The following is a 23,470-nucleotide window of genomic DNA, read 5'->3' as shown; positions in this document are numbered from 1 at the left end:
GCAGCATGAAAAGCTCACGTAACCCAGACAGTTGGTTAATATACGGCTAGCTAGACAAACATGTGTGAAGACCTCGTCATCCAGTCACTGAATAACATGTTACGTAGAGACTCTACATCTGGACTATGGTCTCTGTGATATCAGAATCACTTATTACTTGTCCCTTCATTGCTCGTTGTCTGTTTCAAGCGGGGCACATGACTCGGAGGGCCACTTTAGGGCCCTGGAACGCCTGTTACCTACCATAGTTTTATAAAGTGAAATCCTGAATTTAAAAAACAAAACAAGGTAATAAAGGAAATGACATTCGGATAAATCACTGTGGATTTAATTGTTAGCGTATATGATTATCTATACATTATTTAACAACATATACATATTCTTTTATTTCCTAATATTGATCTTCGTAATACAAACCAATCAGTAACTAGGTCACTTTATGGAATGGATTATATCTTCTTGAGGATCTCGACATAATGGAACAAAAGACTTATTAGTAATCCTGAGTGTGTGATTGGAACCTAAGACCAATTAGTAACGTAGAATCCTAGATTTGAAAATAAAAAAGTTCTCTATATAGAGATAGTACAGTGTATACAATCAAATTGTGGAGTGATCAAAAATGTATCATTTCGTTAAGAACCAGTGACGTCACTGGGACAGTCTCAGAGACCAAATAGACTGCATCCACAGTGACATCACTGGCTCCTAGTGAATTGATAGGCTGCATTCTCAGTGAGGTCACAGGCGCCTAATGAATTGATACATGTTCATACATATTGACACAAAAAGGCTGCATCTACTGTGTGGAAATGAAAGGTGTTCTTTAAATTTACAGTGCACAAAAGAAGAATAATTACACATTCACCTAGAATATGTCTTGTGCTTTAAACATAAATCACAAGAATATATGCATTCATCTCTTTAAAAGGAAAACGGATTGTTACAATCTTCAGTAATAATAATCTGGTCTGACATTAACCAGTCCTTCAAAAGTCAATAAATGACACCTAATATTGTTTAGCACATGCAATTTTTTTCTGTGTGTATGGCAGAAGCATAGCTGAAAGGGTAAAACTTGAGCAGAGTGATCATGCCACAATGCAATTAGCACATCTCTTCATTACATAACCTATATTGATTTATTTTGCACTATTATTAAGAAAAGTCATAAAATATGCCATTTAATGTGGTATATTTGGATAATTTGATGTAATTTCTCTCCTGTCCTGACTGGCTCTGAGCTCGCTTTCATGCCCTGACCATATCTGAGCTCACTATCCTGCCCTGAATGGCTCTAAGCTTGTTCTCCTGATCCCTGTGCATTCTGGGTGATCTCTTTCAGTCACTGTATACTGGCTTTCTTGTCACTCTGTGTTTCTATTGCCTTTGTGCTTGCTTTCCCTTAGAGGAAAAGGTCATTTATCAGATATATTGCAAGCCACCTCTTAGCGGCTGTAGCATTTGCAGACACGGTAGAGGAGATTATTCAAACAAGATAAAGAAACAAATGTGATATATGATTTGAAAATCAAGAACACAACAGTAAAGTAAGACCATTAACTTATTCACTACTAGGCTTATTTAAGATTTGATGGTAGTTTCTCATTTACCAGTCGCTGAGCCCCAAGCTGTCTCCATCAGAAAGCAGCCACCCTTCCCCATATGTGTTGATTTCATTCTTTTCACAACAGATTTAGCTGGAGAGTTTCTGTAGACAGAGACAACAGGGGCCAGGTAGACAGGTCATCTTTTCCTCCTGAAAAATCGTTGCAGGAGCCAGTGTACAATGAATGGCCAGACCAGTATGAAAAGTAGAGTCTGAGACTGGGAATTCACAGGGTGTTGGGATTTCTACGAAAGAAGTCAATAAATAAATAAGTTTAGATACTAGATATACTTTGGGCATATGAAAAAAAATAAATGATAAAATTCTGCAAAATACTAATAATTAGCAATTCAAATTGCACCAAACATCTATTCTAAAGTAATGCTTTGAAAAAAGCAAGCTGGGATTTTCCACCTTACTAACGCATGTGTATTAAAATCCCCCTGTACCCACACTAGCACTACAGTGGCGGGTTATGGTAATTACAATTGGCGGGAACTTTTGCTGGTCAGCTCCATGAATGATCTGAGCACCAGAGGATCAGTCACATTGCTAGAAAAGCTGGCTTTTGATTTGAGGACTTCAGTGCTCTTCCGATCAGGAAATCTACTATAATTTTTAACTGTTCCACAGATCCCTCCCTTCTACGGCGCTCAGGTATCTTTTCGAAGGCTGGCCAGCAGGCATCCTCATTAACCGTAGCTATCAGGACCCTGCTGAAGTGAGCAAATAGCCAAGGTCCCACAAGAGGGACCCCCATCCCGTAGAAGTACTAGTGTTAAGAAAATATAAGTTGAAAAGCTGTTTAAAACATTGCAGAAATGTGGTTAAGCAGTTTTCAGACAAACCATAAGATATAGTATTCTTAAGTATTTCGCTTAGATCACATTTTGTTTGATTTTTATTTTGGCACAATTTATAAATGTTCACCAATGACTACAGTGATGCTCAGCTTTCTAGAACAGCTTTTCTCTTCACTATGCATTCTCCAGAGCAGGCTTCTCCCATACATCTCACTTGTCTCATGAGCACTGGTAAGATGGGGAGGTAGGGAGCTGTGGCATATAGGGACAGATTCAATTAACCTGAAGGATCCGAGACTCTGCAGGATGTTAGGACACTCAAACATTGCTTATTTTTGCTTGCATCTGCAAGCAGAAATAAGCAATGTTTTATGTACCATAATACTCAGAAACACACGCAGGAGCACATAACGCAAAGCTCCAATGGGACTTAACGCTTAACTGAATTTGCCCCATAGAGTAAGATGAGACAGGAATGCACAGAATAAAGGTTAACTAGGAAATGGAGACAAACACTTGTCATAGAAAGCAATCTATATTACAGACTGTGCGTCTATTATACAATGAACTATATAATAAAATGCCTATCCTCCCCGATGACAAGTTTTTTTTAAATAAATAGTTTTGCCAATAGCACTTTCTCACACCATCTTGATTCATACACACTCTCAGAAGATCGTCATACCGGCATTTTGTGTGATCTATGCGTTTGCCCATCTATATGCTGATGCGCATCCTATGAGAGAAGAAAGGTTTTTTGTTGTAATACAAATGCTTATTGACAATCATAATCATAAAGTTTATCTAAACAAAACTGCCCTGTAATTATTACATAACTGAAAGAAGCATTGGAGGAAAAGTTCTGTAAAAACAGGGCACTAAAAGGATCTAAGTTCAGGTACGTTAGTTGTCATGGAACTACAAGTCTCAGTATGCCCTGCCAGTCTACCTCTGATGATACTCACATAAAAAAAAAAAAAAAAAAAAGAGTATTTTATCCGACACTTCTGAAATGTAACTCATTAGCCACTACTTTTTAGCCAATATGACCTAGGACCTTTGACTCTCCTGATCTACAACCACAAGCATTCTCTGCCAGAAAGAAGCTTTAACCTAGTAATATTAATAATAATTTAACATTGTAATCATTGTTATGACAAAACTTTGTAGCTCACCAGGATGAGCATTTACATGCATTTGTATGTAACCATTGTGTGATCATTACTGTAAGCTATGGTCAGTAGATGGTTGTAACCTGCAAAACTCTCTCCAGGCTTTCTAGCCGCTGACAGAGCCCCTGAATTGATGCCTGTAGAGCCTCCACTGTGGCTGTAATCTGAGGGCTCAGGTGGGGTGCCGAACTACTTCTGCACTTGGTTTGCAACCCAGTGGACATGTCTGAGCCGTTTTCTCCATTCCTCAGCCAGACATCACTAGTTGAGTGTGGCACTAAATAAAATAAAGACACACTTATTGTCAACCATGAAGCCATGTACACACCATTCTTCATACCTACCTGATACTCCCATTTTGCCCAAGGGTCCTGCTTTTTGAGGGACCATGCCTATTTTGGTCTCCGTTCCTCCTTTCCTACACCGTTAATTGTTTCTTTGGACAGTCACAATGTTTTATGGCACAAAGAGGACATGGCTTAGTCTATACCTGTCACAATGACATTATCCTTTAGCCTTTTTGCACTTTGCCTTCTGATCTTAGCCTTTGGATTTTTGTGGGTCACAGCAGATACCTGAAACAAGTGAGGATATGTCTTAGAACCTTATCTTCACAATTCTGCAAGAAATGGTGACATGGTGTAATCCACTTACACTGGTAGGAGTGACAGTTACCAACACATAAGACTGCACGGTCCTGGTAGTTACATAATGAGGGCTACAAATATATTATAACTACACCTCGCAGGCTGTATACCAGTAAAAAGAGGATTTTTATACTTACAATAAATCCATTTCTCTGATTCCATCTGGGGGACACTGCTACCATGGGTTGTATGAGGGGAGTGTGGAGATGGCACTTAGCTAGTTAACTTGTTTAATGTATCAATCCTGACAGTCCCCTCCAGGGCCGGACTGGGACTAAAAATCAGCCCTGGCATTTAAAGCACACAGGCCCACGTGTTGTGGGCTTCATGCACTATATTGTTGCACACTGATGCTGGCGCAGTGCGCTTTGCTGGTGCTGTACACTATGATGTAGTATGAGTGTGTGTGTATGTGTGGGGTGTATTTATTTCTCCTAATGACCCTCAACATTACATTGTTAGCACCCCAATTATATCAATAAATAACATGACAATACATTATTAGTACCCAAATTACAGCAATAAATAACCCCACACACACACTCATACTACATCAATCACCCCCCACATTACAGCAACCCGCATCACACCCCACATTACAGCAACCGGAATCACCCCCACATTACAGCAACCGGAATCACCCCCACATTACAGCAACCAGCAACACCCCCCACATTACAGCAACACCCCCCACATTACAGCAACCAGCATCAACCCCACATTACAGCAATACCCTCTCCTACATATTAACAATACTAAGCCCCAAACACACTACAACATTGCCACCACCACCCCACCCCATACTACAGCAATGCCACCAATTATACAGGCGCCACTGTAGGAAACCAATGTTTTGCTTTTTTCAACTCTCCCAAAAAATAGCAACAACAGAATACTTACACACATATAGATAACAGGAACCCTTTTCCCTTGATTAAATAGTAATGGCAGAATTTTCATGAATCACTCTACATGAAATAAAACTCTAACATATATCTAAAAAAGAAAATATTGAATGATCATTTGAACCCACACGGCCGCATTAAAAGTATTTCCATCTACAGCAAAATGTCAGAGAAAAATTTTTTTTTTTACTACAGTAACTAGATATACGTCTTTTCTATTCATTTTAAATAACACAGTATATAAATTAAGGGGGATAGAGGAGGTAGGTGAGAGATAATTGGATGTGATGATTAATAAAAAACATAATAGATTATAAAAAAAAACATATACATACAGATGGCCAATTAGACATTCAGGGATACGTACAAAACATTAAAATCATTTAATATTATTAATGAATACACAGTCACAACAAAATCATAAAATAACGGATAATAAAAAGAAATTTCATTGCAGAGATTAATACGGACACATCAATGGGACACAAGAAAAGTAAAAAGAAAAAATAACCATCCTCAGCATAAATGGGTAACACATTTGAAAAACAATCGAAAGAACTGTCATATACATGTAGTTGGAAACAAACTAACCAAACCTATTCTGATAATGTTTTGAGCACAGTCACAGATTAACAAGTACCAAGCAGTTTGCTTCATTTACAAAAGCGTACTGTTCTGACTGCGTGAGACAACATAAAACGACTGCAGTAAACCCAGGGCCTGATTAAGGGTTCCGGTCACCGTAGTCAAATACACCAACAGCGCCTCCCCCCCAATGTATAGGAATACTCCTAAATATAAATATTTGGAAATATTTTCCAGCATTCAATTTAGATTGATTGCGCCGTTGACTCTTACCTGTTCTTGCTCTTCTCTCTTGCCGCTTTGTTGTCTTCTCGCTGGCTTTGGGAAATTTGGAGTCCTGTACCGAAAATGCAAAAAATGTATTATATTACAAAATGTTAACAAATCCAGAATGATTAGGCTCTTTAATTAAAAAAAACCCCACTCCATTATGGCCAGATAACACTACCCCATTGTACAGGCATATATAAGTAATATCTGAACATTTGTGGTCAATAAAATATTAACCTCTACCAGCCCCATCTCACTGGTAAAAAGATATCATGTCCTCCAAAACTGCTATATTTTTTAAATACCACCCAAGACATTTCATTAACCCTGTAGGCATTTTCAGCCCCCCACCCCTGCAGACATTTCATTAATCCTGTAGGCATTTTCAGCCCTACTCCCCCCCCCCCCTACCCCTGCAGACATTTCATTAACCCTGTAGGCATTTTCAGCCCCACTCTCCCCCACCCCTGCAGACATTTTCAGCCCCACTCCCCCCCCCCTTCACACATTATCGGGTCTCTCCCCCCCCTCTTTACACATTATCGGGTCCTCTCCCCCCCCTTCATACATTATTGGGTCCTCTCCACCCCCCCCCCCCCTTCATACATTATTGGGTCCTCTCCCCCCCCCCCCCTTCATACATTTTTGGGTCCTCTCCCCCTCCCTTCATACATTATTGGGCCCTCTCCCCCCCCCCTTCATACATTATTGGGCCCTCTCCCCCCCCCTTCATACATTATTGGGCCCTCTCCCATCCCCCCTTCATACATTATTGGGCCCTCTCCCATCCCCCTTCATACATTATCGGGTCCTCTTCCCCCCCCCTTCATACATTATCGGGTCCACTTCCCCCCCCCTTCATACATTATCGGGTCCTCTTTCCCCCCCTCCCCTTCATACATTATCGGGTCCTCTTCCCCCCCCCTTCCCTTCATACATTATCGGGTCCTCTTCCCCCCCCCTTCATACATTATCGGGTCCTCTTCCCCCCCCCTTCATACATTATCGGGTCCTCTTCCCCCCCCCCCCCCTTCATACATTATCGGGTCCTCTTCCCCCCCCCCCCCTTCATACATTATCGGGTCCTCTTCCCCCCCCCCCTTCATACATTATCGGGTCCTCTTCCCCCCCCCCCCCCCTTCATACATTATCGGGTCCTCTTCCCCCCCCCCCCCTTCATACATTATCGGGTCCTCATCCGCCACCCCTTCATACATTATCGGGTCCTCTCCCCCCCCCCCCCTTCATACATTATCGGGTCCTCTTCCTTCCCCCCGTGCAGACATTATCGGGTCCTCTTCCCCCTCCTTGCACCCATTTTCCCTGTGAAGAAAAAAATACACTTACCTCAGCAGCCTCTGCAGCCCCCGGGAATCTGTGCGCCCTCTGATACAAGTTCTGACGTTGCATCGCGCGGCCGCAAACCTGAAGCGCGGGCCGGCCCACAGAGCCGTCATGACGTGTGACGTCATGACGGCTCCACCGCAAGTAGAATTTTTTATTTATTTTTTTAATTATTGAAGTGGTGATCGCAGGTAGCCGGACCGGCCCACGGTGCCATCGGCCCTTCTGGCATTTCCCAGAAGTGCCCGATGGCCAGTCCGGCCCTGGTCCCCTCCCCTCTACAACCCCCTGTAGCTCCTCAGTTTAGATTAAGTGCCCAAGGGAGTTGGGCTTACTTTTTGTGCTAGATAGTTGTTTTTTTAAAAAACTTTAATTTTCTTTTTTATTACTTTATTTTTTAAGGAAAGTATTTTTACTATTACAATTATTGTGTGCTCTAGAGATAGAGAGCACACGCCTATTAGGCAGCGGCAAGTTTAATTATAAAGCCCCAAGGAAGATAGGCCAAGCAACAAAGAACATACAGAAGAGTAGAAGGGCAGGAACGCAGTGTCCCCCAGGTGGAATCAGAGAAACGGATTTATCGTAAGTATAAAAATCAAGATGACACCTGCCATCGCTCTGAGCACTTGCGCTCTATGCCTGTAAAGGCAGCGCCGGTATGTTGGGAGGCTGTCAGTGTGACAGCGGCTTCACTAAGCCGCCTGTCAGCACTGTTGAATACTGCCAGTGCTGTCAGTGAGAGCCGTCCGGCTCTCACAAGACCGAGTAGTGTCGCTGCCTAATAGGCGTGTGCTCTCTATCTCTAGAGCACACAATAATTGTAATAGTAAAAATACTTTCCTTAAAAAAATAAAGTAATAAAAAAAGAAAATGAAAGTTTAAAAAAACAACAACTATCTAGCACAAAAAGTAAGCCCAACTCCCTTGGGCACTTCATCTAAACTGAGGAGCTACAGGGGGTTACAGAGGGGAGGGGTCTGTCAGCATTGATACATTAAACAAGTTAACTAGCTAAGTGCCAACTCCACGCTCCCCTCATACAACCCTTGGTAGCAGTGTCCCCCAGATAGGATGAAAGAGAAATATTTTTTTAACACAACATCATCTCACCTCCTCAGGCTCCAGTTGGTCCAGACTATCGGGGAAATGTTTTTCAGATCCCAAGCTCTGGAGTCTCCTCTCAACTTGTGCTGGGTGTGTAGTTTCACCTGGACATGTAACGGCAACAATGGAAGCACCTAAATAACCATAGTTCATTGTGGACGATAGGCACCTAGAATGATGCTAAAGCTCCCATAAACGTTGTGATAAAGGCTCAATAATGCAGAGAGTGCAGAAAGTCAGCTCAATGCTCGTTAATTATACAAGGCAACACAATTGGCTAATCACTGGGCAAGTTGGAACATGCTGTCAGAACATGGCTGCTATCAGCCTGAGCATCAGGCCTCAGTGTAAACTGTAAGAAATCCACCCATTCGGCCCGAGCATGAACAGCTGGATTTGTCTACTTTGACCCCCTAGATTCAGTCCATCTGTTGCCATCTTAAAACTATGCAAAGTACAAAGCTGCTAAAGCACAGTAAAGGTTTTGTTGGTCAATTTGGTCACATTCAGCCAAAAAGATTAATTACTGTACAGTTTGTGGACTCATCATAATCTATTAATATATGATCAGAATACATCCAATCCGATTTATATCAGTGGGAAACCGGGTGAAAAAATTACTGCTGTTTGTGTGGGTTCATTGTTTAACTCAGCAGTGTAGGAAGCAGAATGACCTGCACTATAATCTGTCTGTATAGCAGAACATCCAAACAACCGGATCAGCATAATTTGGCCATTCACATATGTAGTCAACTTGCTCATTTATGTGGTTGTTTGCAGGTTATGCTGAATAGCCAGATAGCTGCATCTGTGGACAGCATAAGCTTTGGCATCCTGTGGCTCGCAACAACTCCCAGAATGCTCTACTATCCAGCAAATGGACAATCTGCACCATCTTTAGCATGGATATAAAATGAGACACCAATGTCTAAAACAGACAACAGTTGGAATAAAATGAAATCTGACCTTATTAGGACTCTTAAAGGGGAAATTCAATTGGAAGCGATGAGCCACGTAGTGCCTCCAGAACGGTCAGCGAAGGCACTCTGTGGCGATGTATCGCCGCTCATTTTTATTCGCATCCCATAGAAGAGCACAGGAAAATGAGCGGAGATTTCTTACTGGCAGTAATGTGCATAGCTGGACATTACAGTTATATCCAGCGGCACATCACTTCCAATTGGATTCCCCTCTAAAAGACTAAACTTGTTGTAAAGTTCGGATTAGATTACATACAGACCTACAGGCCTTCTCCGCTGCTCCGACTCCTCCTGTCCTGAGTGGGCACCTATATGAGAGTTGTCTGCTGACTGTGCATAATGGTGATCATCTCTCGATATTTGGTCTTGGATCCCCTCATTCGCCTCCTGTTCTTTTATATCCTCAGAGGTCTCCTTCTCTGTAACATGAAAACACTTGAATTCTAATTATTATCTCCCTGGTTGCAGTATGAGCTGGTCTCTAAGCTGCATGGAATGTGGAGATGAATTCTCTAGAGGTCTTATCTCAGAAAGAAAAGTAGTTTGAGAAACAATGTTTCCATCAAGGTGCAGTTTTAATTGTAAACTAAAATGATCACCCACTGTCCTATATAATAAAATGGGATCGTATGGGATCACCAACCGATTTTCTGAAGGGCTTTAAGCAATAATTTACTGCAGATGTGGTGTTTTGTATTAGTACATTGCAATTAATCCATTGGCTGAATCTCAGCCTAATGATAATATTCAGCATGCAATCTCTGTCGCTCCAGCTCTTCTAGAACCACACAAGATGACAGGACATACTGGGACTTGCAGTTCCAGCTGCCGAGTCATAAAGTCAGCCACATACACAGGTCCTGCCAGATAAAGGACCAATTTGGCCACGCATGTAGGTGTTGAAATTGAGCGACTTCTGACCACCTGGAGGCCAGACTGAGCGACTTAACCACTTCCATCTTCACTTGGGGACTGCTAGTATGGTTAGAAGATAACTACTCAGACAGGACAGTATTTGGCCGAACTCACCAACATGTTCGATAATAATCCATTCTATTATGATCAGATTATTGCTGGACATCAGGGTCGTTTTGGGGCCAAACATGCTGCAATTTAGCGGTCAATAATGCAGCATATATGGCCAACTTTATTTATAGTATTAACAGTATTCTAATACTAAAATATGTTATTGTGCAATGTTATTTTACTGTTAGCATACTGCTAGTGATAAGATTAGAGATAACTTAGACCATGCTATATAGTAACTTCTCTACCAGCTCTTTAAACTTAGCAGTAATCATCTTCTATACATATCAGTGTGCACCATCTCTGGTGATAGTCTGTTAATAGTCCATGCCTTAATGCTCCCTATTTTATTCCAAATATGACAGTCTTTTTAGATACAGATAAAATATAAATGTACAAGGTTCTGGAGTGCATGGATAGGCTCCACCCACCAGTGCTAATCTTGAAAAAGAAATCTGGAGGACGTGGCATGTCGGGGATCATTTCATATAGGGGACGGAATGGCTCAAACATCTCGGGTGAAGTGTCTTCTAGAGGAACGGTGTTGATAATCTAAAATGAGACACATTTCATGCAGTTCAACATTATAGAACACATTTTTGAGCTGACAGGCAAATCAGGTAACACATGTTTTTGTATCTAACAAATATATATATGAAAATATGGTGGATGTGGTAAGTGTTCTGTTAACAGTAATAATATGATGTATGAACTTTGTTTCATATAGAGGTACGTGTGAGGATCCTCACAACATTTCTCTGTGCTGTTAATGTTTAGATGCTCGGATTGGCTACATGATAGTCTAGCCCCAACCTCTTCAAACTTGCTTAAACATTGACTTGGGTGAGAAAATAATCTGTGGTTTTGTTAACAATCTGGGGTTGGCTCCAGGTTTTTCTAGACCAGAACCCTCCATATTCAACATGCCTCTTTAACCAATTTAAAAAAAATGAATACATATGGTACTTAAATACACCTAATAACACTATGGTAGTGGTGCAAGGCATTCATTGGATCAGCCCTTGCTGAGGTTAACCTAAGTGGGGGTAGAATAAAAAAAAAATTGGAACCACCAACCTCCAGCTCGGTTATGTTACAGACAACAATAATGAACGTTAGGAAGGCACACTTATAAATAAATCCGTACGCAAAGATATAGGGGTGCAAAATATAGAAGGTGCTACCCAATGACACCATATAAAACACAACTAGTCAATTGTTTGTTGACCTCTCTGCTGCTTTTGACAGAGTTGACCACCCTCTCCTACTTGACACCCTTTACTCCCTTGGCCTTCGCTGCACCATTCTTTCCTGGTTTAGCTCCTCTCTGATCGCTCCTTCAGGGTCTCTTCCTCAGGCACTTGCTCTCCTTCTCGTCCTCTAACTGTTGGTGTCCATTATTGTTATAGGCCCACTGCTTTTCTCCCTTTGCACCCCTTCTCTTGGTCAACTCATTCACTTCTTCGGCCTCCAGTATCACCTCTATACCAATGACACTCCCATTTCCTCCCCTGACCTCTCTTTTTCTCTCCTCTCCCACGTGTCCAACTGCTATCTTCACTTGGATGCCTTAACGCTACATAAAGATTAACGGATCCAAAACGGAGATGGTTATCTTTCCACCGACCAATGTCACATGCCCTGTTCCAGTTTCTCTCAAAGTTGATAATGTAACCATCTCCCATTACCCATGCACGTTGCCTAGGGGGTCATCCTTGACTTAGACCTCAACTTCACTCACCAGATCCAGTCCCTTGCGCCATCTTGTAACATTCACAACATTGCCAAGGTTTGCCATTTCCTCTCCCTGGATGTTACCAAGACCATTATCCATGCTTTGGTCATCTTGTGCATTGATTATTGCAATTTCCTCCTCCCTGGCATGCCTGAGAGGCATCTGTCCTCCCCTGTAGTCTGTCCCAAATACAGCCTCACGTATAATCTTCCTCTCGGACATTCCTCTTCCATTGTGCCTCTGCAAAGCCCTCCATTGGCTCCATATTCAATACAGAATACAATTCAAGTTGCTTATCCTCACCTCCGCTTCTGCTAATGACCTTTACCACACACTCCTGCCTGCCATGATGCTCCCCACCTTTGGAACTCCTTGTCCCTCTAGAATGTTAACTCATGAGCAGGGCCCTCTTTAGCTTCCATCTCCTGTCCTCATCCCGTTGTTCTCTTGTAAAGGTTTCTTAAGGTCTAAGATGTGTCTTCTGCTACTGTTTGTTCTCTTTCTCTAATCTTTATTTGTATTTTGTTCTATGTGTTTTGTGTTTGTGTGTTGCTGACTCTGTGGCATTTCTTAAATAAATGATGATGATTATTACAATACGAAGTAACATCACATAATATTATGTCTATAAAAAAATATACCAAATCAAGCCAGTTTATAATAGAATAACAGGCTTAGTAACTCACTGGTTGCCATGGCGATGAAAAAAGCATCTACATGACAAGATCAGTACAGTATTTGCAACTAGACTTTAAGCTATTTAAGTTAAGATGGAACATTTTATGTTCATATTCAATCATGCTTATTATATGTATTGATTTTTTTTATTTCCATTTCATAATGTTTGTCAGTTTGGGCAAGTTGTTTAATTGTTCCCTAGAACCAGTCAGTCAGTGCAGACATATAACATTGGTGCTACGCTAATGTTACACTGCTATGACAACGTTAGTTGCGAAACATCAAGTTCCGTTTTCTCACTCATTGTACCAACCTGTTATTCTATTGTGAACAACCTTTATTTTATAAGTTTCTTAAACATTATATTATGTGGCTTTGTTATGCATTATAATTATGTGTGCACATCTTGTCTTGTGTACATTTGTACAGTGTTTCTGCATTTCTGTACTTCCATTGTACAATATAATATTTTTTTGTATATTAACTCACTGTATGTTTGATTGTATTATTGACAATTGTGATGCTGTGACATCATTACATACAATTATAGGAATATGGCAATGTTTGGGTTCAATGGGGCTTATGGCAACTTGACCCTCAGTACCACTTTAGTTAACTTCATGAAATGAACAAGTATATGAGTTACCTTTTGTGCAACCATCTTCATCTCTTTGATATAAGCGCACATGGCGTCTTCTTGGCTCATTCCACCCATCTTGTTCCAGGCATCCCTGCCAAAACAAACAATTAAGAAACCCAGCTTCTGTCATCAAATGACTGTCCAATACTGCAATGCCTATAAAGGAATCAGCTTTAAAAAAAAGTCAGAAATGGAAATCCCAATGTAGCAGTAAAAGTGGAGATTTATCTGTTGGTGCAAGGACTATACTTCGTGGGACATTTCTAACCCAGAACTAAAATGAAATGACACCAATGTATTTATGAATCAAAGTGCAGTGATAATACCACTTGTATCTGCCAACAGGATCCCAGAAACCAGGGCGGGAAATATTGCAGGGTCCTACTGTAGACTGCTTGTAGTAACCGTAGAACCTGAGCATCTCATCATATGATGGCCGATAAGAGCCTGCAGAGAGGCAAAGAAAAATAATTGGTGGTCCTGTTACATTGAATGTACACTTGTCAAATTATTCAATATTATTTCAAAAACAACCTACATTAAGTCTTGAATAATAGTTCCATTGTGTATAGAATTTAGAATGGCAAAGTCCGGGACTCTGACCTTTGAGACAAAAAGTGTAATCATGGCAATTATTTACCTCAATGTTAGTCTAGTCTTCAAGAATGAACTGAACACTAGAATCATTTGTTGTGTTTCGATGTTATAAAGCGGGCTGTCTAACTTGTGATTTTAAGGGCCATTTGGAAGCTAGATTTTCATACTAATATGTTTTGCAAAATTTTCCTAAATTACATGTAAAATAAAGTTTAAGCAACCTGCCTAGATGGGGAACATTGCGAATACAGGGTTATGTATAATAGTTGTGTATTTTGCAACCGATTTACTCTAAAGTTTATGGCTGGGAAATTTAATTTCCATTCTTATTAGAAGGCACACAGATTGGATATTCTTGGAGCAATGTTATAAGGAATACAAATGAAAGTGGCGCCTGCATTTAACTACATTCCTCTGAAATTACCATATCCAAACAGTTTAGGTTCTTTTCCAGTGATATAAACAGTGTTGACAGATAGGGTAGACAACAACCTTGTATTACAGCATATTGTAGAAGGCAAGTTATGCAGTATGTTAACATTTTAATTTTGCCCCTTGCCCTTCTTTAGACAGTGCCTATTTGAGTATACTTACCTTAGGACCATGATCTAGCAATGACCACTACCACTGCAGGTTCTGCACTGTTGATGGATTGTGACTGTAAGTGGTTTTGTTCAGTTTAATTTGGTTCCTACACTCCTGGTTGATCATAAAATGTTATATTGTAGTAGAACATTATAGTATAGCTCCTATTACAATCTGCTATCACAGCATAGCACATTATAATCAGTGAATCCTGGGAATTCGGTCAACCACTGAAAGAATAGCAGCTTCCAGTAAGGACCCAGCATGCACCTGTACCAGTCAATGCTGGATCGCAGATATAGGGTCATTAATATTAAAATATATGATACTCCCAAACAATAATGGGGTAGGGATAGAATACTCCCTTTAATTTATTTGTATGGAAAGGCAGGTAAATAAATATTATTGACGCATCAAAAAACAGACACAGAATCATATCATTCAAGGACTCACTGAAGCCCCCCAGGTTTAAAAAGGCTTGTACATACCACTTTTAGGTAAGCTTTGAATAACGGACACCGCCGCGTTAAACTGTCTCCGATATTCCGTCTCATTCTCATCCTGATCCGTCCCCATATGTCCAGATTACGACTCTGCAAGCCCTGTGTCAACAAGGTAGAAAGTTTGTGTTTGCTTTCTGTATAGCACAAAAGTACTGCCAATTACTGCCGTGGCAAGAACATACACTGCCCTGATAAAAGGTGAACTCTGATCTGTCTGCACAAACTTTGATTTGTAGTAAAATTACAACCGGAAGAATGACACTCTCTACAAGAACAAAACTGGGTTTGCAGATGACAGATGAGCCCAAATGATACCATTACGATGACAAGCAAGGCCGGAGCTACCATTAGGCGAACCTAGTGAGTTGCCTAGGACGCCAATGGTTAGGGACCACCTATAGGACTGAATGAGTGACATATTGTCACTCATTCAGTGATTTTAATGCCCACGCAGCACCCCCATATGGGGTGCTGGCTGCTGACATGAAGGAGAAGCAGCCAGAAGCTTCTTACATGTGAAGCGGACGGCTGCTGCTCCCACATGTCAGAGTTATGTTGGGAGTCTGGTGCACGGCTATGATGTCACAGCCAAGCGCTACACTCCCAGTCTGAGGAGCCGAGGATACCCTCCTATTATGGCAAGAAGCAGCGGGGGTGAGGGCACTGATTCAGAGTAGGGGTGGGGACACCACTTCCACCCAGCCCGATGTGAAGTATGTTTTTAGAGTCATCCCATGTCAAGTAATCCAAAGCATATTACCCTACCATTTTCTTTTATTATCTGCACACACTTAGTACTTTAATGCTGGGTACATACTACAGAAAACTTCATCTTTAACGACTTTACCAATGACAGAAAAAATAATAGTCCCGATCAGCATGCCGATTCATGTGTACACACCATACACGTTTTACAAGATTTACCTTCAGATCTGTGCTCTTCATCTATCATAACCATAGACTGAAAAGATTGTGACACACTTCATAGACATCTATGGACACGGCTGGTCATGAGTGCATACACACTGCAGAACGGGAACATCATCATTCCATCATTAAACAACATTTTTAGTCGGGTTTAAGAATCAAATGAAATGATACGATGTTCTTTGGAATGATAATCGTTCATTGTTGCAGTGTACACACTAATGTGATATTGGGCCGAATGGTAGTTTATCTTTTGATTGGCCCGATAATCAGCTGAAAACATTCCAGTGTGTACCCAGCCTAAGAAAGGCTCTCAAACATACATTTAAACTTTTATCTCATTTAGTTTTTGATTTATAAGGGTTTGAGTATGTCAAAAATACACAAATGTTGGCATTTGCTAGTATACAAAAACCAAAGTTTTGATGGTCCATTAAGTATACTGAGGGAAATCAACATTGGGAAACCTGCGATAAAAAATAAATGGAAAATAGGCTAAGTTGATCATGTGACGTAGCCACTGACGATGACATCAATATGACAGGATTATACCTGTGTAAGAGGACAAATGCATGTGAGCAGTTCAAAAGCTGTTTCTGGAATCATGCAACTACTTTTGTATTCTTATCTAGAAGGCACACAAATGGATAGGAGTATAATATGACACTCATTATAGGAAAAGCAAATATTTGTGTCTTATCATGGTCAAATTGGAATTTGCAACCATAATACGGATACACAATAAAGTACCTAATTGTGTGCAAAAATGAAGAAATCAGATCTTGGTTTTTTTGGTGCGAGACATTCTAAAGAACTTCAACTGTGGGAGTGTTCGGTATGTGCAGGGTGGAGAGTAGGCACGCTAAAAAATTATTTTGGGTGGACATAAGGCACAAATCATCATCATTTATTTATATAGTGCCAGCAAATTCCGCAGTGCTTTACAATTGGGAACAAACATTAATAAGACAATACTGGGTAATACATACAGACAGAGAGGTAAGAGAACCCTGCTCGCAAGCTTACAATCTATAGGACAATGGGAGATTGAAACACAAGGGCGTGGGTCAAATAAGAAGGAGAAAATAGGTTAGTCGAGAGGTTGGTCAAATACACAATTAGCCAATACTTTTTAACATATGACGGGGCAGTACTTTAGACGGGACAGTACAGATTTCCACTGCCAAAAATAGATGGTGCTTTTAAATTTAGGGGCAGATAATGGGAGAGGACTCAAATATCCGGATTTACAAATCAGGAACATTGGAAGGTATGGTTTTTTTTTTGTTTCGTAGATATGGGGATTTCAGTCTCAACATTGCAGATCCCAAAAAGGACAAGGTGTATCGGAAAGATCATGGCCTTGAGCAAATGGTTGGGCAGAATGATTATGGATAATGGGTAGAGTTTGGGCAGATCATATTGTCCTGATTTTGCACTTACTGGGAGATTTTAGCATTTACAAATTGTATGTGAAGAATAGTGTTCTGAAATGTACTGTATGTGCTCAGTGTAAAAATGAACACATTTGTGCAGGATAAAGGATTTTTACAGGCTGTAATATATGTCCAATGTGCCTAAAGGTGGTAGGATTGTAATTTTAACACAGAAGCTACAGTAGAAAATGCATTGTCAGTAATGACAATACGCTGTAGTAAATTCCTTCTCAGTCGGAGGAATCCAGCCCACGTTACAACAGCTAGCTCTGCTGAAGTAGTGTGTACGTTCAGCTGACACAGCAGAAGTATGCATTCACGGAGATATCTAAGGAAAGCCAGAAACCAGTGATATGGCTGTAGTTGTATTGTAATGTAATAGTTTAATTATGCACTTTATTGAGAAGAAAGCAAACAAACCTAGTATACTTGTATTAACAACAATCATGCTTTGCAAATAATAGCAGTGCAACATGTGTATTTCATATGTAATATTTCAAATGGACCCTGGTAACACCCATAGTCCCTGTATGCTGGTAATAACGTTTTTCTAATTTTTCAACAGTTAAATACAATCTTATAATGATTTTTGTTCCCACTTGCTACCATATTACCCACTCCAGACAGAAACTAATATATAATGTAAATGGTAAAACAGACAATTATCCCATATTTGCTTCATTTGAAACAACATCCAGGGACACTATAGTTGGTTAAATATAGTCAAGCTACAGGCTTATTATTCAATTTATCCACACACGTGTGGCCAATATCAGACTGGATGGAGCTGTCCAGTCAGATCACTTCCATTGCAGCCTATTAGGGCACGTGTATATTTGAAGCTATATATATGGTGGTATATTGGCTACTTGATGACATCTGAGGCGGTACTAGCAAATACGATGCTATGTGGGAGCATGTCATGGGGCAATTGGGTCTGATGTACACAACACTTCTGTTCTTGTGTTCCCATAGATTGTAAGCTTGCGAGCAGGGCCTTCTCACCTCTTTGTCTGTTTTACCCAGTTTGTTTATTAGTTTACTATGTTTGTCCCCAATTGTAAAGCGCCACGGAATATGTTGGCGCTATATAAATAAATGATGATGATGTCATACCACACAATTAAATCTTTATATTTTTGCCATACTAAAATATCGTTCTTGTTAGGTATTCACTGTTTGGCTGCAATATCACGCTACTCAATGGGCTGTGACGCATAAAGGATATTGTTTTTATTTTAATGATGGGCTAACTTCATATTTCAGTGGTGAAACCAATTATGGACCACTTTAGTTTAACGCACAAACTGTGCAGAGTGTGGCTCACTTCTTTGTTCTTGAAAATCAAACTGTAAGACATTAGGACACTATCTACTCAATCTGATCTGACAACTGCATATGATCATATTATAATTCTATTACTCTCTATACAGACACAGGACACTACACCTATCCAATATGACCTAACCACTGGATAAGAGTATAATACACTTTTATTATACTATATAGAGACAGATGACACTACATCTACCCAACATGACCACTGGACATGATTAGAACACAATTTTACCAGCCGACTATCAACCGATTCGAACACTAATCATAATACAATTCTATTACCCTCTATGAAAACAAAGTGCGCTATACCTTTGAAACTTGATTACGTTACAACTCTATTCTTATCACAGACGTATACATTTTGGAATTTCTGTTACGGTGCACATGAATTAATAATTCATTATCCATCCTTGCTATGTAGGAAATGGACATGTCTATCCAACATGACCTGACCATTGAAATGATCATAAGTTTGAATTTTGAATACTCAGCATTATTAAAGTTGCATTTGCAAAGCAAACAAGATAAAACGGATACTAAAAACTGATTACAATAAGTAAAAGAGGAAGTAGTATTTGGCAATTAATCAAAAATAAACACAGAGACAAGGAAGGCTATTTACAGTCCCAAGTTTTTGAGATGTTCTGTTGACAATACAGTTTTTGTTAACATTACTCAAAGGTGCAAACCTGCATCAGACCCATAGCAACAAATCTGCCATTAGCTTTTATTTAGTGCAATGAAAGCAAATATATTATTGGTTGCTTTGATTTTAGTGAACACTGTTAGTAAATTACCTTTTTTTCTTTTGTCAGCCCATCTAAAGAATTTGGAAAGGTCACAAAATCTGGGACAGTTGCCAGTTATGCTATTTTATAGCTGAATAAGGCAGCTATAATATGGCTACTATTAAACATGTTATAAATAAATAAATGAGCTCATCCGTTGATCTGTAAAGTATTTGTGTAATAACACAATAACAAAGCAGGGATATGTGGCTGTACTCAGGCTGCATTTCTTCTGAAAAAAATAATAATAATGTAATATATGAACCATGGGGCTAGGACAATATGAAATCACAGTGCCAGTCTGCAGTAATGACTTGTATAGCCTCCCTGCCCCGCCTATATAGTAAGTGATATACCCCACTAAGCTGGTAACAAGCTCTCCAAGTACCCCGGGTAGTGTCATCACATTCCCCGTTAGTAAAAGTGTATGTTAGTAACAATACACGTCTTTATTAATGTAATGAGTAACATGTCTGAAGGTTGCCTTTCACATACTGTCACATCTCTGCGGTATTTGGTTCTAGGTGTTACCTACAGAATCCCTGGACCCGCCGGTCGCTGCTCCTCCTCCTCCGGCACCAGGGACGTTCAGTCCGCCTGTGCCGCTTACAAACCCGGGTGCAGCTGTCACGCAAGACCGGGGATTATTGGGTGGATGAAGGCCTAAGGTTAAAGGCGGAGAAACTTTCTGTTGGTGGATTCTGCGCTGACGTCATGGTAATTCTCTATCATCAATAATAAGACAGCAAATAGTATAGTGAGACAGCAGGGCTTCTGTCGTGTGCTGCGAGGGCAGCTGATAAGAAGGGACACGCTGTTAAACGTATCGGCCATTTTGTTGATGAGTAACATGTGGCTACTTCAATACAGAGTGATAGATATTCATATAGGTATCCTACTTTCCAAATCACCCTAGGGACAGTTGCTGGTTGTAAACCTTTCACTTGGAAGTACAAAACTTGACATATAAGAAGGGGAAGAATTAACTAAAATAGTTACTTAGCAATTAAAATGTATGCATTAAATATGTTATATCATACTTGCCAACCTTGAATAGTTGGTCTTTTGGAGATCCCGGAGTGGGGGTGTGGTGGAAGAGCGTAGGGGGCGCAATTGTTCTCCCAGGAGTCTGTGGGAGGCTTACTAGGAATTCAGGAGTCTCCTGGACATTCCTGGAGAGTGGGCAAGTATGTGTTATATAAATTATATTAACTAAATCTGCATACCCCCTAAGTGTCCCGATTTAGACAGGACAGTTCCATTTTCAGAGCTCTGTCCCAACATACAGATCGGGACAACATTGTCCTGCAGGCTGTAAAGTTGGAAAGTATGTAATGTCCTGTTCACCGGTGCTACAACCGGTGCACGCAGCTTTGAATGGGATTTAGGGGAGGGAATGGGGTTGTGATGTACCTATTAGTGTAGGGAAGTGATTATATATATTCTATTATATTATATATATTTGTCATGAATTTGTCTCATGAGTTTATGGATAACAGGGAAAACTCTGAAAACAAGTTGAAGGTAGGCAAGAGGATTTGTTTTATTGTAAGTGAAAGCCAGCTGTAATTCAGTATGTTTTCCCGTGAACAGGGCCATACAAATCAGCAACAATAATTATAAGATACACATTTATTCCTGTTAATTAATTTATAATTATTCATATTAATCATATGACACATCAGGTGTTTTGTAACACTAAATAGAGTGGAACCCACAGATGTGCACATTGTTATCATTTTCAAAATATAGATGAGCTGCTGTACTATATAAGTAAGCAGTTGTCACTTTGGTTTTGGCTACCTGGCTCCAGGGCCTGATTAAGGTTTCAGGCTAATATACCCGTAGCGCCCCCCTCCACCAAATCATTAAAGTAAAATTCAGGATTATTATCCAGCAAACAAATTTAGACAGATTCTCTTACCTGTTTTTGCTGTTCATCCTTGCCTGTTCTTGTAGCTTTGTTGTTGTTTAACTTTATCCTCATGAATGCCAAACAATGCAGAGATCATGCCCCCCAATAGCCATTTCATCACACCCCAGTGGCCAATTCATGATGCCCCTGGCAATTTCATCACCCACTTCCCAAGTTAATTCATCACCTATCCCACAGCCAATTCACTGTCTACCTTATCTCCCCCACATACCTTCCACTTGCCAATTTATAACATTAGTGAAAAGGATATATAAATAAATGTCTTTTAACACCCAGTGGACAATTCATGGCCCTCTTCCCCCCCCCCCCCTGCCATCAAATCACTGTGCCCCTTATCACATGGCCCCCTCATTACATTATGCCCTTTATCACACTCTGCCCCCCTCCATCACACTCTACCCCTCAGCGCAATGTCTCCCTTGCAGCACACCCAGTACCCCTTCATCATACTTTTCCCCGTGCAGTCCACTCTGCTGTCCCCCTTCAGGACACACTGTCCCCCTGCAGCACACACTGCCCCCCCACTGCAGCACACCATCCCCCCTGAAGCACACTCGGCCCCTTGCAGCACACACTGCCCCCCACTGCAGCACACCATTCCCCCTGAAGCACACTCGGCCCCTTGCAGCACACACTGACCCCCTTAATCACACTCTGCTGTCTCCCTTATTTAACTATGTGGCTATGCTCCTCTTGGCTGCTGCAAGGTTTCTCAGCGCCTTAGATAAAATTTCCTAGCAAATTTCACACACACCAAATATCCACTTCCCAGACCCTCACACACTTGACTTGTGTAAAAAAAAAAAAGATAAGCCTTACTTCCTCCAGCAGTCCAGATGCAGCGATGATTGATGCAGAATGCAGTCCAGACTCCACTGCTGCCCAGGGGCAGGGGCAGCACACTGCCCCTCTCCCCTGTACACTGTGCTTTCCTTACCTGACACTTATCTTCGGCCTGCTGCTCCTCTCTGCCAGGCTCCTCATTGACACTGTCGGGACGGCACGATGACAGCCAGGGAGGAGGTGGGGAGGAAAGGAGAGGGAGCGAAAGCGTAGTGGAGGAGCGGCTCCTGGTGCAAGTAATCAATAGCAAAAAAAAAATGTATAAAAAAATCTTAAATACTACCGCCGCTGCCAACCCCCCCATCCCCCCCCCCCCAGGTCCCAGGCTGATCAGGCTGCAGTACAAACCCCAAACTTCATTTTGGTAGCGTATTGGTCTAAATATATATTTTTTAAATCTAAGGACTGGTAGGGTGGTACCGACCCAGCATTGCCAGGCATCCCTCAATACCAGACCCTGTAACAACTGCACCCACTGTAGTTCCATCCTTGGCAACATTGCAAAGAGTTCTATATAGAAAGTTATGCAGGAGCAATCTGACTGCCAGGAACCATAATGAGTTACGCAGCAACCACGTGGCTGTTGGTGCCTACTGCAAGCATCACCTGTAATTCAGCAGGATATAACTGTGTTGTGTACAGCAGGAATAACAGTTATGTCCTGTTGCACTAAGCAGTTAAATGTGTGCCCAATTTATAGTTGCCTAATATCTCAGAATGTCGAAGAGACTCTCACAGCTGGCCTGTAAAGTGAGCAGGGACTTGCTATAGTAATGCAAGGTGGCTTAGTGGTTAGCAGTTCTGCCTCACAGCACTGGGGCCATAAGTTCGATGCCGGACCATGGCCTTATCTGTGTGGAGTTTGCATGTTCTCCCCGTGTTTGCGTGGGGTTCCTCCGGGTGCTCCGGTTTCCTACCACACTCCAAAAACATACTGGTAGGTTAATTGGCTGCTATCAAATTTACCCTTAGTCTGTCTCGGTGTGTGTGTGTATGTTAGGAGATTTAGATTGTAA

General features: G+C 41.0%; 1 protein-coding gene across 5 annotated transcripts; it reads right to left on the bottom strand.

The window, feature by feature from the left end:
* Nucleotides 1-306: 306 nt before the first annotated feature.
* On the bottom strand, nucleotides 307-20,470 carry ACBD4 (acyl-CoA binding domain containing 4). Of its 5 annotated transcripts, XM_075177345.1 has the most exons (13): nucleotides 20,211-20,470; nucleotides 16,666-16,741; nucleotides 16,111-16,211; nucleotides 15,172-15,285; nucleotides 13,828-13,948; nucleotides 13,508-13,592; nucleotides 10,880-11,000; nucleotides 9,683-9,841; nucleotides 8,449-8,576; nucleotides 4,075-4,159; nucleotides 3,668-3,861; nucleotides 3,098-3,148; nucleotides 307-1,854 (listed from the first exon to the last, which is right to left on the bottom strand). In XM_075177345.1, exons 4-13 carry the CDS (start codon nucleotides 15,257-15,259, stop codon nucleotides 1,747-1,749), a joined length of 1,140 nt encoding a protein of 379 aa, XP_075033446.1. In that variant the 5' UTR covers nucleotides 15,260-15,285; nucleotides 16,111-16,211; nucleotides 16,666-16,741; nucleotides 20,211-20,470; the 3' UTR covers nucleotides 307-1,746. The 5 variants fall into 5 exon arrangements, with proteins under 5 accessions (XP_075033446.1, XP_075033445.1, XP_075033442.1 ...); XM_075177344.1 differs by lacking the exon at nucleotides 16,111-16,211; XM_075177341.1 differs by lacking the exons at nucleotides 16,111-16,211; nucleotides 16,666-16,741 and having other exon boundaries at nucleotides 20,207-20,470.
* Between the last annotated feature and the right edge of the window lie 3,000 nt (nucleotides 20,471-23,470).

Source organism: Mixophyes fleayi, chromosome 6 (genome assembly GCF_038048845.1).
Source record: "Mixophyes fleayi isolate aMixFle1 chromosome 6, aMixFle1.hap1, whole genome shotgun sequence".
NCBI lineage: Eukaryota > Metazoa > Chordata > Amphibia > Anura > Limnodynastidae > Mixophyes > Mixophyes fleayi.
Note: the sequence above shows the minus strand (reverse complement) of the source record. Positions and strands in the feature narration are given on the sequence as shown.

Coding starts and splice junctions, on each gene's coding strand:
- ACBD4 (XM_075177341.1), bottom strand. CDS start 15,259: ATGGGGACGGATCAGGATGAGAATGAGACGGAATATCGGAGACAGTTT. Junction 8,577..9,682: donor GCAGCGGAGAAGGCCTGTAG/GTCTGTATGTAA, acceptor ATGGTTATTTAG/GTGCTTCCATTGTTGCCGTT. Junction 4,160..8,448: donor ACCAACTGGAGCCTGAGGAG/GTGAGATGATGT, acceptor CACTTGTTTCAG/GTATCTGCTGTGACCCACAA.